Source organism: Caenorhabditis remanei, chromosome V, assembly GCF_010183535.1.
Source record: "Caenorhabditis remanei strain PX506 chromosome V, whole genome shotgun sequence".
In the NCBI taxonomy this organism is placed as follows: Eukaryota; Metazoa; Nematoda; class Chromadorea; order Rhabditida; family Rhabditidae; genus Caenorhabditis; species Caenorhabditis remanei.
Window position 1 is genome coordinate 10,707,979 of NC_071332.1, and position 13,358 is coordinate 10,721,336.

The 13,358-nt window shown below is 39.1% G+C and overlaps 4 protein-coding genes across 4 annotated transcripts; 2 read left to right on the top strand and 2 right to left on the bottom strand.

Annotated features, from left to right (window-relative positions):
- Window positions 1-56: 56 nt before the first annotated feature.
- Window positions 57-5,252, bottom strand: GCK72_018880 (uncharacterized protein; the record flags this gene model as incomplete). The annotated part of the gene is made up of 12 exons (XM_003110280.2): window positions 57-185; window positions 231-337; window positions 386-498; window positions 743-839; window positions 887-965; window positions 1,013-3,548; window positions 3,596-3,807; window positions 3,852-4,453; window positions 4,496-4,740; window positions 4,785-4,896; window positions 4,944-5,103; window positions 5,157-5,252. 12 exons carry the CDS (start codon window positions 5,250-5,252, stop codon window positions 57-59), a joined length of 4,488 nt encoding a protein of 1,495 aa, XP_003110328.2.
- Window positions 4,169-10,478, top strand: GCK72_018881 (uncharacterized protein; the record flags this gene model as incomplete). Its single annotated transcript, XM_003110518.2, has 7 exons — window positions 4,169-4,240; window positions 5,801-5,920; window positions 5,971-8,731; window positions 8,783-8,910; window positions 9,005-9,261; window positions 9,323-9,422; window positions 10,464-10,478. 7 exons carry the CDS (start codon window positions 4,169-4,171, stop codon window positions 10,476-10,478), a joined length of 3,453 nt encoding a protein of 1,150 aa, XP_003110566.2.
- A 396-nt stretch (window positions 10,479-10,874) lies between these two features.
- GCK72_018882 (uncharacterized protein) lies at window positions 10,875-11,965 on the top strand (the record flags this gene model as incomplete). The annotated part of the gene is made up of 4 exons (XM_003110384.2): window positions 10,875-11,031; window positions 11,085-11,503; window positions 11,551-11,684; window positions 11,734-11,965. 4 exons carry the CDS (start codon window positions 10,875-10,877, stop codon window positions 11,963-11,965), a joined length of 942 nt encoding a protein of 313 aa, XP_003110432.2.
- A 342-nt stretch (window positions 11,966-12,307) lies between these two features.
- Window positions 12,308-13,015, bottom strand: GCK72_018883 (uncharacterized protein; the record flags this gene model as incomplete). The annotated part of the gene is made up of 3 exons (XM_003110543.2): window positions 12,308-12,364; window positions 12,557-12,737; window positions 12,807-13,015. The coding sequence occupies 3 exons, from the start codon at window positions 13,013-13,015 to the stop codon at window positions 12,308-12,310; spliced, it is 447 nt and encodes a 148-aa protein (XP_003110591.2).
- Window positions 13,016-13,358: the final 343 nt, after the last annotated feature.

Sequence of the window (13,358 nt, forward strand, 5' to 3'; positions counted from 1 at the left end):
GAAAGGAAGCAATATTGTGAAACAATATCCAAAATTGAATTTAGAAACAGATAACTTTATGCTTTTGTGGCTCCCGTCTTTTTTTTCTCGTCTTCCGTCTTTTTTCGTTTTTCGAGATTGACCATTTGAGCGATGATTATCGCTGAGTATTGTGTGTGGAACTTGTTGACTTCCTTCGCTTTCACCTGAGATAAAACGAATTCATAAAAAGAAACTAGAAGTAATCATACCTCCGTGGCGATCTTCTTGCTTCCCCACTTTGCTCTGAAAATACAAGACACTTCGTCGCCCTCCTTGAATGTGTTTGCTTTTGGCGTCGCTTTCGTGCGTCCATCGTCTGAAAATTGAAGTTTTTGCGGCAGAATTATTTTGGGAAACAACTAACATGGTTTCATTGTAACATAAACGCTACGTGGTCCACGAATCTTTGAATCCCGATAAAACGCGGTCAATTTTTGCAGAAATTGATCATTCGGAATGTGTTGTTCGACCGACATCCTTCAAAATTTTTACATTTAACTCTGAATTAAACCAGGGAAATCTTCAATAACTATCGGTTTAACTACCGGAATGGGATGATTTAAATAAATAGGACATTAAGTTATCGCTACTCCTTCATATATATTTATACCAATAAAACTTCCACTACCGGGAATGCATACAAACCAGAAAAGAAAATGATAAATATCACATAGAATTGCAACATAATAAATTTATTGGATGGAGATCTCCGGGAGATTACTCAACGGGAAGAATTGATTGCCAGAAGAAGTCATCTTCGTGGAACATTTTAGGAAGTGCATCGGCGCCAAAATTAGCAAGGAGATCACGGAGCATATCTGCAAAAAACATCGTTGTGCGATTCGAATTAAAAAAGGAAACTCACCAGCAGCTGCTGTCTTTTGCCAACTTTCGTAGAACTCAGATTCATCTCCGTCAACATACATGCGGAGGAACTCTCCAATCTGCAGTAAAGATTTTAATGAAGAGAAAAATGAAACAAGGAACTTACGTGTTTAGCAACGGGCCTCATTTCCTTGCATTTTAGCAGAGCTCGGAAAAACGGCTTTCTGGCGGCACATGCCATCGGGACAAATTCAGCTTCGTTTTTGAAAAAACAAACTGGAATATCAACTTCAGCATTGACGGAAACAATCAGAGCAAGGTAGATTGGAAAGTAATTTCCTAATTCGGCTGATTCATTTCTCGAAATCCGACTTGCAGTGATCATATCAAGAATCTTGTCAATTCGTTTTGATAGTGAAAGCTTTCTGGTTTCCAGAGATAGCAGAGAAAACATTTGATATTGCCGGAGTGAACTATGTTCCTTGTTTATGACGTCACAAATTCTCTTCATATTCATATTTTCTCCGTTATGAGCTTCAATCCAAACATCATAATTAGTCGAAATCAGTCCCACGAATGCATTAGGCTCCTTCAGGGCGTTAAGAACAGGATCCGCGGCATCGATTGTGCTTTCCAATGTTGGAAGATCTTCCTTCAAAAAAAAATGGACGATTGGATCCTTTTCATTATCCACGATGATATTGACAATTTTCGAAATGTTTTCTTCATCTTCATCGATTTTTCTTGCCTGACGTGTCATTTGGCGGAGAATAATCAGCATCTCCTTTCTCGGTACCAATTGCATAACTGTACGAAAGTTATCAGCAATTACGTATAGTTCTTGAGGAGTGAATTCACCAACGAAATGGAAAAGAATATCCGGAATTTTTTGTTCACATGCCAAAGTGACGAGTGCCAGACGAATGTCATCAGTTGCCTTCTTCCACTCAGCTTTCTCTAGAAGTTTCATCCAATCAATCGGTGGAAGGAATCGACCATCAGTTCTTTTATGGTTCACGAGCGTTTTAATGAGTGGACGGAGAATAGTTGGATTTACTTTGCGTTTGATGTCGAATTGTTTTACGATTCCTTTCAGAACACTTGAATCCGCTAGCTTTTCCACAGGAACAGTAGTTTTCTTTCGTCCAGCCGGATTACTCAGAGCAAAATTCGAGAGGCCCTTGTAAATCTTTATTTTTACATCCTCAGTTCCATTAATCCAGAAGTTCTCCAAAGCTTTTCGATTCTTGTTTTGAAGCTTGATAGATTGACTCATCGAAGAAACTAGCAATGACTTGAAAAACAAATCAATATCCGCGCTGCTTTCCAGTGACGGTTCTACGTACTTTTCCGTTTTCTTATCAACCATAGCTTGATGTTCAACTTCGAAAGCTCTCGCTGCCAGTATGTCGACACCATAGGCTTCAGCAGTGATCCATAACATATTCCGATCCGGAACATCGCCCTCTTCGAGCTTTTCGGAAGAGTTATGTAACAAATATTTGAACATTTTATCTTCAGGCAATCTCAATTTCGCTTCATCGCGATAGAAATCGGAGATTGTTGTGTTATGATAGAGAAGGCGAGTACAGAAGATAGCCGTAAACAAAGACGATTTGTTCGAATGAGTTATCACTTGATATATCGGATTTACTTTCGGCTCTCTTTTTTCTTTGATTTCCTTCGGCAATCGTGTCGCAACAAATTCCAAAACGGATAGAATCCAAGGTTTCTGATTTTCAGTGAGCTCTTCAACCTTCTTTTGATCGTCAAGACTTCTCAACTTCTCTTCGATAACGTCGACCAACACTGTCAGCATCATCATGATACAATCCACGGACTCGCTCTTTTGGGTCAAACTAATTCTTCCTTCGTTACAAATTTGATCTCTGGCCCAAAGGATATCGTTGTTCTTCGATTCGGATAGAGCGTTCAGTGCTTCTCTCACACAAATTCTCCACCCAGCTATTAAACGAAGCATTCCTGGATGATCTTCTGCCGGTGGCACGTTCATAAGACAAGACTTCAGAAAACGCACCACTGTTTGTGCTTTGTTGCTTGGAGCGACAAGTTGAAAAATGGATGCAGACAATGGGAGTGTTGCTGGCCAGAACCAGGCCTTGTCCTTATTTTTGACAGCCAGATGATCTTTGTATGCGTCGATCTTCGATAGCAATGGAGGAAGATCGGTTTGAACTGTGGTATTATACAACGGTCTTTGGTAAGATTCTTTTTCAACTGACAGATGTTTTCGCAAGAATTCGATGAACCCGAGTTGATGATCACCGCCACCTTTCACGAACTCTTCTCCATATTGAGCCGACGTTAGTTCCGTAACTCTTGCAATATCATCCATTGTATAATTGCCGAGAGATGTCCATGCTGCGGAGGCGATATCATTATTACTGTGTTTCGTAAAACCATACAGTTCTTCGATGAAAATTTCTTTCAAGCCTTCGAATGTCACATCATCATCATCTTCGTGTTGAGTAGCACCGAGTCCGAGAAGGCGGCAGTAAGATGCACATGCTGCTTGGTTTCCAACGTACTTCACTCTTTCACCGACCATCAATCTGACACTCTTCATTTCCACAACATCATGTTTATAAAGATCGATAGCGGCATCGATAGCAGCTGCGAGACGGTAGCCGTTATCCTTCAGAAACTCAGAAATCTCTTTCAGAAGGTCATCATTCTCTTCTCTGAAAAATCAAAGATCACAAATGCTCTAGAAAAAGTAAAAGCATACATGGCAATGCAGCATTCTTTAGCCATCATCATGTTAGCATAAAATATCTCTTCTGGATCTTTGTTGTCCAATCTCAAATGTTTGAATGCAACCCTAACCGCAGATCGATGCATTGTGACTATTTTGGTAATACAATCATATGCTTTAACACGATGGTCGCCTTTAGAATCAGTGAGCATTCCCATGAACGATGTAATCGGTGACAATGTGAACTGAAAAAAAATGTTCAGTGAAATATTTCGATGTTTTCTCTTACCGTATTCAGGATAAGACTCATAAGAGTGTCCATAACAAGATCCTTGCTGACTGAATGCCCGTCTTTTCCAATGCTTCCAGCGAAATAAAGAACAAACGAATCTGCATGTTCTGGGGCTTTTTTCAGGAATCGGACGATCAAACGGACAACTCTTTTTTGAAGAATAGGATCATCTGATATGTGAGGAAGAAGTGCAGTCAGACCGGGGACAAAGTGAGCTTTCAAGAACATTGTCATCTCATCAAAGCAATACTCCAGAAATGTAGCGAATGCTCCAATGTTTTTTTTCGTAACAACATGGCTCAGAAATAGTTCGAATGTCAACACATCTTTATAAAAATGAGGCTCCACGAATTGGATTTGATCTCGACACTCTTGAAATTGTTCACGTAGGTTCTTTAACTGTACTTCATATTTCTTAGCAAGTACTTTTGAAACTGCTGGAACATACTGCAGCATCAAAAACATAAAGGGCATGAAGATGACGTGTCTTCCAAGGTTTGGGTTCCGGAGAGCTAATGGTCTTTCGTTCATAAGATGCAGCTTCTGGAAGTTATCGAGGTTTTGAAGAAGACTTTGTTCCAATTCTTCTGTCGGGCATTCTAAAAAGAAAATATGTAACATAATTATGGATTATATTCTACCTCTTAAGAACGTTTCCGGATCGTATACCGATTTTTTATCAATTGGATACAAATGAGGAAAATGATTCAAGAACAAATCTTGCACCAACCCCATGTTTCCAAGAAGTCTTTTCTGATTCTCGTTCAATAATCCCGAGAAAAGAAGAATTGTGATATACCGATAATGCTCTCGTTGAAGTCCATCTCCGATAAACATATTTGTCATAATATCAGAATCGATTCTAGACGCCAATTCGAGGAACTTCCTTTAAAAAAATAGCCCATGTTTAAATTTCATTTAAAAGCTTACGAAAACGGTGGAAGGCACGTATCTAGCACAATTGGATAAGCACGTTGAAGTTTATCGCCCATTCTCGATAATCTGAGTGAGAATTCTTCCATAATTTCCTCTCTTGGCATAACTGAGTAAAATAAAGGTTCCACGAAGAGATCTATTTTGAAAACTCACCTCTTTCCTTCAAGGTAGGCAGCAATTCGAGAAGCAATTCAAGAGCAACATCTCCATAATCGCAGAAGCAGTCGAAGAGCACTACTCGGTGATCAGCAGCTTTTTTATCATCGGAGTAAAAATTGTTTCTGAGAATTTTGTCGGCGAGATAGCTGAACCCCTGAAATATGTGTGAGTAATTCGGATGGAAGACAAAAAAAAAGAAAATGATACCTTTGCTTTAACGAGTGGATGACAATATGCCAAATGTTCCTTTATAGTGACTAAATCCATATGCTCCAGAACACAATCTTTATCCATTCGCCCCATTGAATCCGTGAATTTCAGTTGAATTCAACTGAAAATGAGTAGAAATGCAGTTTTGAGGTTCCAAATTTTCATGCACGAGAAATGCGTCAAGTAGTTCGCGCCAGTAAAATGTTTGGCGCGTTTCGAAATTTTTGCACTCAGAATATTTTCGTAAATCTATGCTCCTTTAATACAGTATCATAATGGAATTCAAATGTCTCAAATTCGTATAAAATTTGCCTATTTTTAAGGAGTTCATTGAAACATCAGTTTTCTCAACATATACTAATATACTAATATTAACGAAATAATTTTTATCGAATAAAGTAATTGATTGAGTTTGTCTGCAAATGAAGTGAATCGATGTTCAAATTATTTATTGACAAGATTATACATTTCCAATGTTTAATTTTTCTTGTCCGCTGTAATAATCGACCCGTTTGTTCATTTTTCTTTTTAAAAGTCCCGTAACCTATGTGTCAGTAATTATTCCTTAAAATGGTCTAGTCATTCTTTTCTAACCTGAATTTCTATCAATCTCAAATTGCAATAGTTTTTTTTCATTCCAGATGAGTTATATTCACGAACTTGACGATGACAAAGAATCGGCAACAGAACGAATAGGAGAAACACTGAAGGAAGCACGAGATGCGGACACCATCGATAAAAAGATTGCATCTCTTTCTACGGTACGCTTGAATGGAATTGAAAACTAGGAGCTTTTGATTCTTAATTTCAGGCAATGCATCTGTTGATCGGTCCGAACATTTCGAATAATACTCTCGACAACTTTTTAACAGAAATGCTAGAATTTGCGGAGCTCAACGATCATCGTGTCTTGTGTCTAATCATTGATTTTCTGCTGAAAGCCAGTGCCAAAGACTTCACCATCTGCAACAAAACAGTCGAGAGATACAGCTTTTATCTAACTCCAAACAACTCAATTTCGCGTTATGAAAGTGTTATTAAACGAGTAATTGTTGCATCAACAAGTTTATACCCGATTATTCTTGAATTTGCAATTATGGACAAAAACGATAGAGCGGAAAGTTGTTGGGAGGCATTCAATGAATTGAAAGCTCGAATTATCACATTGGTTGACGATGTTCATGAAGGAGTGCGCACAGTCACTGTTAAATTTTTAGAAGCTCTAATTTTATGTCAATCTCCAAAACCTAAAGAGTTGACTGCCGATCCGAAAAGCACCTGGGCAATAGAAGCAAACACACGGTTTCATAAAATTTCTCTCACCGATGTTCCTAGAAGTCACCGATTTCTCTCTTATCACAAAGCTCAATTGGAAGCCGAACAGAACTTCTCTTCTCTCATCAAACAAACTTCAGTTGCTGGAATCACTTCTCAAAATTTGATTGCAGTCATTGAATCGCTATGTATGATCACTCGATGCCGTCCACAGTGGGAGAATGCTTTGCCGCGTGTATTCGATGTCATAAAAACTCTTCATTCGAATGTTCCACCGATGCTAAGCACTGGACAGGTCAAATTTCTCAGAAAATCGTTCAAATACAATTTGCTGCGTTTCTTAAAACTACCAGCATCCGTTCCACTTCAGCAGAAAATAACAACAATGCTAACAAATTATCTGGGAGCGTCTCCAAGAGAAGTGAACCAATCTATTCCGCAAGAACTGATTCAGAGAGCAGCTCCACCAAGAGAACCGGCAACGGAACCTGCTGCAAAACGAGCGAAACTGCAGAACCCAATATATGAAGATGACGATGACGATGATGAGGCAGAAGCATCAACAAGTACTGGTGCTAAAGATGCCAGAACGCAAGCCGTCGATATCACATCGAAATACATTTTGGAGCGTTTGAATCATGAAACAGTGCTGAATCTAGTGAAGATCTCATTATACACACTCCCAACTGAAATGCCACCTGCATTTGCTTCTTCTTACACTCCGATAGCTAATGCTGGATCCGAATCGAATCGACAAGAAATTGCGGAGTTAATGGCTGCTCAAATGGTTCACAAAGAGGTTGGACCTGGATTTGAATGGTTACAACAGAAGAAGAAAAAAGAATATGAAGAAAGAATAAAAGCAAGGAACGAAGGAATCGTAATCGCACAGACTCCACTTCATGAGCCGATTCGGGCACCAGTGCCCGTTGTGAAACAACCAGTCCCGGAAACTGCTAAAGCTCCGGTGATTCAGAAAGCTAAGAAAGCATTCAATTTGGTCGAGGAAACTGAAAAAATTGATGCGATGGAAGCGATGGAAATGTTCGAAATGGCCTTTGAATCAGTGCTTCAAGCAGAGAGAAGAGCTGTTGCAGGAGGAGCAAAAACGATTTATCAGAAATTGGTGGTCAGATTAGCAACGAGATTTTGGGAGGATTGTGCTCCATACGAGAATAAATTAGTCGAATTTATTCTTTCCGATCATAAAAAGAGAAGCGATTTGGCACTCCTCTGGCTCTGTGAACTTTATGCTCAATATCAAGGATATTCGAATTGTGCCCTCCGTATTAAAGATCTTATTGCTGAACAAGATGGAATGACTCAACCACAACGATTGGAAAGATATGATTTTGCAATTTGCAAAATCTTGGATGCAATGTTGAGCAGAAATATGCATAAAGAGACCCTATTCTACAAAGTACTTCTAGAAACTCCTCTATTGACTCCGAACGCAATTGAACGGCTGAAGAAAGTGTGTCTTGAGAAAGAAAATGAACATGGAATGTTTATGTTACGTGAATCAATAATGGTCAGAAATCGACAACGTCCACAACTTCTACAATTTCTTTTCGGTCTTTGTTTCCTCGATCGTCCAGAACTTCGTTCATCCTGTCTTGAAGTGGTGAAGGAACTCAGTCATCTCCCGTTTATCAGAAGTTCACTCTGTGATCAAGCGAGAATGCAAATAAATGATTGTTTGGAGGACAAGCCACCAATGTACATGAGAAAACCAGATGGAGCCACGGAATGGACAAACGAGATGTACCGAAATGCACTGGCAGTTTATACTACTCTGATGCCAGCTGATCCAATGCTTCTTCTTCCTTTAGCTGCTGTATATGCGCAGGCAACCAACCTGTATAAACGAGCTGTTCTCGGTACTCTGGAACCTGTTTTCCGTCAATTAAGCCAAGAAAATGTGATTGCTCTGATTCAAGATTGTCCACATGGAGCAGAAACTCTTGTTGCTCGTCTCGTTGTTCTTCTCACTGAAAGAATCACACCATCATCCGAATTGATTCAAAAGTTGAAAATTTTACACGATGAACGAAAAATGGATATTCGCGCTCTTCTGCCAATTATCGGAGGACTCGAGAAAGAAGAAGTCATTGCACTCATTCCGACATTTATCTTCAGACCTGAATATCAAAAATCGGTCACTACGCTATTCCGGAAGTTGTATACCGTGCGCGATCATCAAACTGGAGAACTTGTTTTCGATCCTATTGAAATTATCAAAGAGTATCACAAGATCGAGCCAAAAGATGACAATGAAGCGGAGTTGCTTGTGAACAGTGAGTTTAATTCTTCAAAAAAAAATATCACTAAATCTTTTTTGTATTCAGATTTAGAATTCCTTTTCGACCCAGCACTTCTGAAACCAGACATAGCATCAGGAGGAATTGAAGCTGTCTTCAAATGGGAAAAAGTGCCTTTCCTGTTTCTCCATTCTCTTTATACGCTTTATCATAAAGTGAGTTTCAGAAAATCGAAGTTTGAAAACTTTGCTTGGTTTTTCAGTTTTTAAATCTGTCATTTTTTAATTCGAAATATACATTTATTTTCAGTTCAAAACATTCGAATCATTCGTCGCCAATCTGTTTTTCAAAGTGACAGAGAAGAAGATGTACCAACAGTCGATCCGATGGAAACAGGCATTCTTCAAATGTGTGCGAGAGCTGAAATCGAAAGCTTACCCGGCTGTTCTCACACTGATCAGTTTTGAAGAATACGAAGAGTTGAAGGAGGAACTTGGAGCTGAAGTAGTCGTCGACTTCAAAGCGATCTACTCTACACTCTCCACATTGCAACAAAAGAACATGGAGTATGTTGTTTTTCAGGAAACATTCATATACTCAATACAGAACTTCATAACCTTTTTTCAGTGAAAAAATCAAAGAAGAGCTATACGATAAGGAGCGCGAAAACCGTGAGCGTGATCGACGACTACGACGAGAAGAGCGGAAGGAAAAGGAAAAAGAACGAGTAAGTCACGAGTGCTTATCGAATTCCAGCAACGACTGGCATTTACATTGTTTTGAAACTTCATGTATATGCTCAGAGTTACTGGAATCCGCTGTTAGACAGCACAGCGTTGAATATATCAGAAGCAGTAGAATAAAATAGAATAGAATAATATTGAAGCGGAATAAGGTACTAGCAGTGGCAACGAATAATGTCGTAGGGTTCAGCACGGCAAAGCTCCTTTTTAATAGGCGGCTCTGTCATCACGAACCCCATAAATCGGAGGCGCCCTATTGACGACGTCGTTTTCGTGCGGTCGCTCTTCGATTCTGTTAGAACATCATACATCTGCCATTAGGCTCCGGGACATTTCGCCACTAGACGTTTCGCCTCCGGACATTTCGCCACCAGACATTTCGCCACCGGACATTTCGCCACCAAAAGATGGAGAATTTCCAAAGTTTTATAGGGGAAAAAACATACCACTAGTACGCTTTGATTTGGCTAATTAAAGTTATGTGCTTTTTTCCCTATAAAGCTTTGGAAATTCTCCATTTTTTGGTGGCGAAATGTCTGGTGGCGACATGTCCGATGGCGAAATGTCTGGTGGCGAAATGTCTGGTGGCGAAATGTCCGGTGGCGAAACGTCTAGTGGCGAAATGTCCCGGAGCCTGCCATTAACGGGAAAAAGCTCGCCGAAGATTGAGACCTTGACAGGGATACCAATTGTCCGATAAAGTACTTGGATGGACAGTTGGAATGCCTGGCCAGGTCGCCATCCGCGGTGAATTTTGAATGATAGAATGATAGGAATATGGGAATGAGAGAGAAGATGAAAAAGGGCACGCCCAAGTATATGTTAAACGTGGGAGCAGGGAAGACAATGGAATGAATAGGAAGAAGCGAATGAATATAATAAAATGGGTATTTGCATTCCTTTTGTGCTCACATAGTTTGTCATCATGTTAGCAGGGAATACGGTATATGATGTATTCGATTTGAATGAGCACAGAAAATGTATCTTGAAATGAGAAATTACTAACAGAGGATCAGAAATTTCAGAGCTCAAGACGATGAATGTATAACGACTACAAATATATCAACTGATACGATTCCCATTGCAACTTCGAAACTTCCGATGATCTCATTCCTTTTCCGTTTTCTTTTTTTTTTTCAAATTTTTCGATTTCATACTGGTCAAATTGCACTTTATTGTAAATTTTCTGTCCATATCAGTTCAAGTATTATTTAATTTCCATTTTTGTTCCGCATTCTTGCATCTAAATTGTTAATCCTAATTTTTCAAAGATTCAAAGATTTCAATATAAATTTTAATTTTCAAATCATGCTTGGTTTAGATTTTTTAAATTTCGATGTTTTCAGATGTTTGTATCATTGGCTCTATATTTGAGAATTGTTTCGCTTATAGAGTTTTTTTCGTGCCTGTTATTGAAAAACATCTTTTCTGAACAGATGAGTAAAGCACCGCAACCATTGTTCACTTTCTTCGGTGTTGATGGTGGTGCCACGTGTTCATGTGTTCATGAAGATCATCTATTTGTGGGCAGCCAGAAAGGAGTTGTGAATCGGTACGGGCTGGATAGTAAGATTAATGAACAAGTTGTTTATGGTGGGAGCGTCCATGGATCAATAGACTCTGAAAGTATTTTAACTATTTTGTAGACGATGAAGAAGATAGAAGGATTCAATCTGTTGAATATTCGAAATCTCATCTCTTTGTTCATATTCGAAGTTTCGCTGTAATTCAATTAAAAGAGTCAGAAGACTCGAATGGCACGTGGCAAATTGTAAAAACTGTGGAAGTTGATCATATTGGTTTCTGTAATTCGTTGATTCTGGGTCCACAACTGTTGTTTGTATCTGCGGATCCACGACGTGTTCCCACACTCTGCTGGAACAATATCGAAGAAAACAAGAAAAATGAATACAAATGCACCCAAATTCAAGATAAACCTGATATTACACCGATGTGTATGATTATAGGAGACAAGGAAGAGAACGAGGTGTTGATCGGAATGGAAGATGGACAGTTGTCGATTTGTTATAGAGATGAGGAAGGCGCTTTCAAGCTACAAGGACTAGTTTGTTACTTATCGGATTGACTTTAATCAATTTTTCATAATTCCAGGAACCACTTGGAAGAGAACCGATCTTTTGTATAGCAAGTTCTTCAAAATTCGTAGCTGCTGGATGTGCGAGGTCTCCGATTTATTTGATTGAAAAAGTCGATCTATCGAAGAAAGAAATACATTATCCGCCAGAGTAACTTTGATTTTTAATAAATTCCATTTTCAAAACCATCGAATTTCAGCTCTGCCGGTTGCTCAGCGATCACATTCTCACCGAATGAAAAACAGATTTTGGCTGGATTTTGGGATGGAACGATACGAGTATTCTCCCGTCAACGACTGAATGTTCTCCTTGCTCTAACTTCTTCTCATTCTGCAACTATCAGTTCACTTCATTGGTTGCCACCAGAAAAAGGAGAATTAGTTATTGCAACTTCTTCTGATTCTACCATTACTATGTGGAAACTGAAATAATTGTTTTTAATAAATTATGAACTGATTCCATTCCGTGTATCTCATGAGTATAAATATAAATAAGTAAAGTAATAAAGACATTTATTGAATTGCAAGTGTTCGAAGAAAATTATCAAGTCGTATACAGCATTGAGATCGCGTGAAAAGCGGGGGACAGGGGGTAATTAAAGATTTGAAAAATGAAAATGTTCCTGGCGGAAAAAACAACTTCGTTCATATTGAGTACGATATGAATTTTTGTGTCGAATAAACATTGATTATTCGATCGGCACGGAGTTGTTTTTGAATTCGATGCATAGCGGGAGGGATGGAAGCGTGGAGAAATGGGAGAGAGGTGGTGGATCAGTGGAAACGACGAGCAGCAGAAGATGAACGAGTACGACGATTCATTGACGGAAACTGAAATTATTTCTTTAATATTTTTCAGAATTTTCGATCTCAATTGCTAAAACCCTTCAGGAAAATACATTTATTTTTACAATTCTCAAAACGGGCATTCCAAGATTACTGTGTCTACTGTAGTTTGGTTTTCTGCTACATCACATCCTCGGTCTAGTAAGGCCCAGTCTATTTAAGTTCTCAAATACTCACCTCTACTCGGCTACTAGAACTACGATTGGTTTCCGTACTAGTCGTTGTGGTGGTTACAGTCTTCTGATTCTCGTGTTTCTCTTCCACGAATACACTGTTACGAGGGGTATCGAGAAGTCCACGTGACTCAGTGAGCTCACGGAGTGCACGTTGAATTTCCTCGTCCATCCATTCAGAGGTTCTGAAAATGTTTTGATAGAAAACAACCAAATTGGTGAATTTTCAAAGAGTTCACGAATCAAAAACTCACACATTAGCGACGCTTGTCTCATGAAGAATAACGTCATCGAGTTGTCTGATACAAGACGCTTGACACAATTCTCCTGTTGCATCATCAGTGACAACGACGACAGCATGAGCAAAACGAGGGCGATCCTCAATTAAATCGACTGATTCTTCTCCTATTTCATCGACAAATTGCTCGAGAACACTTTTGAGCAACGACGCGTCGAAACCCATCTCTCTGAAAACAATCGGAAGTTTTTGAATGAAAAAAAAAACATATAAAGACAGTATTGAAAGTGGATCCTCTGACACACATGTTCAGTAAGAGTTCAGATGAAAATCAGTCAGGTAATAAGGCTTATCATTTATAAGCATAAGAGTATGACACTTAAAATCTGACAATCTTAAATTCTAGATGTCATCATAAGGTTCTAGAGAAATTGTTTGAAAATTGTATGAATCCAATGAAATCTAATACACATCTCAAGACCTGAGGAAAGGAAAATAAACAGAGAACAAACAAAAAAGAAGATGAAATGGCGCCGCAGGTGGTGGGTAGAGGGGTGACCAAATGGGC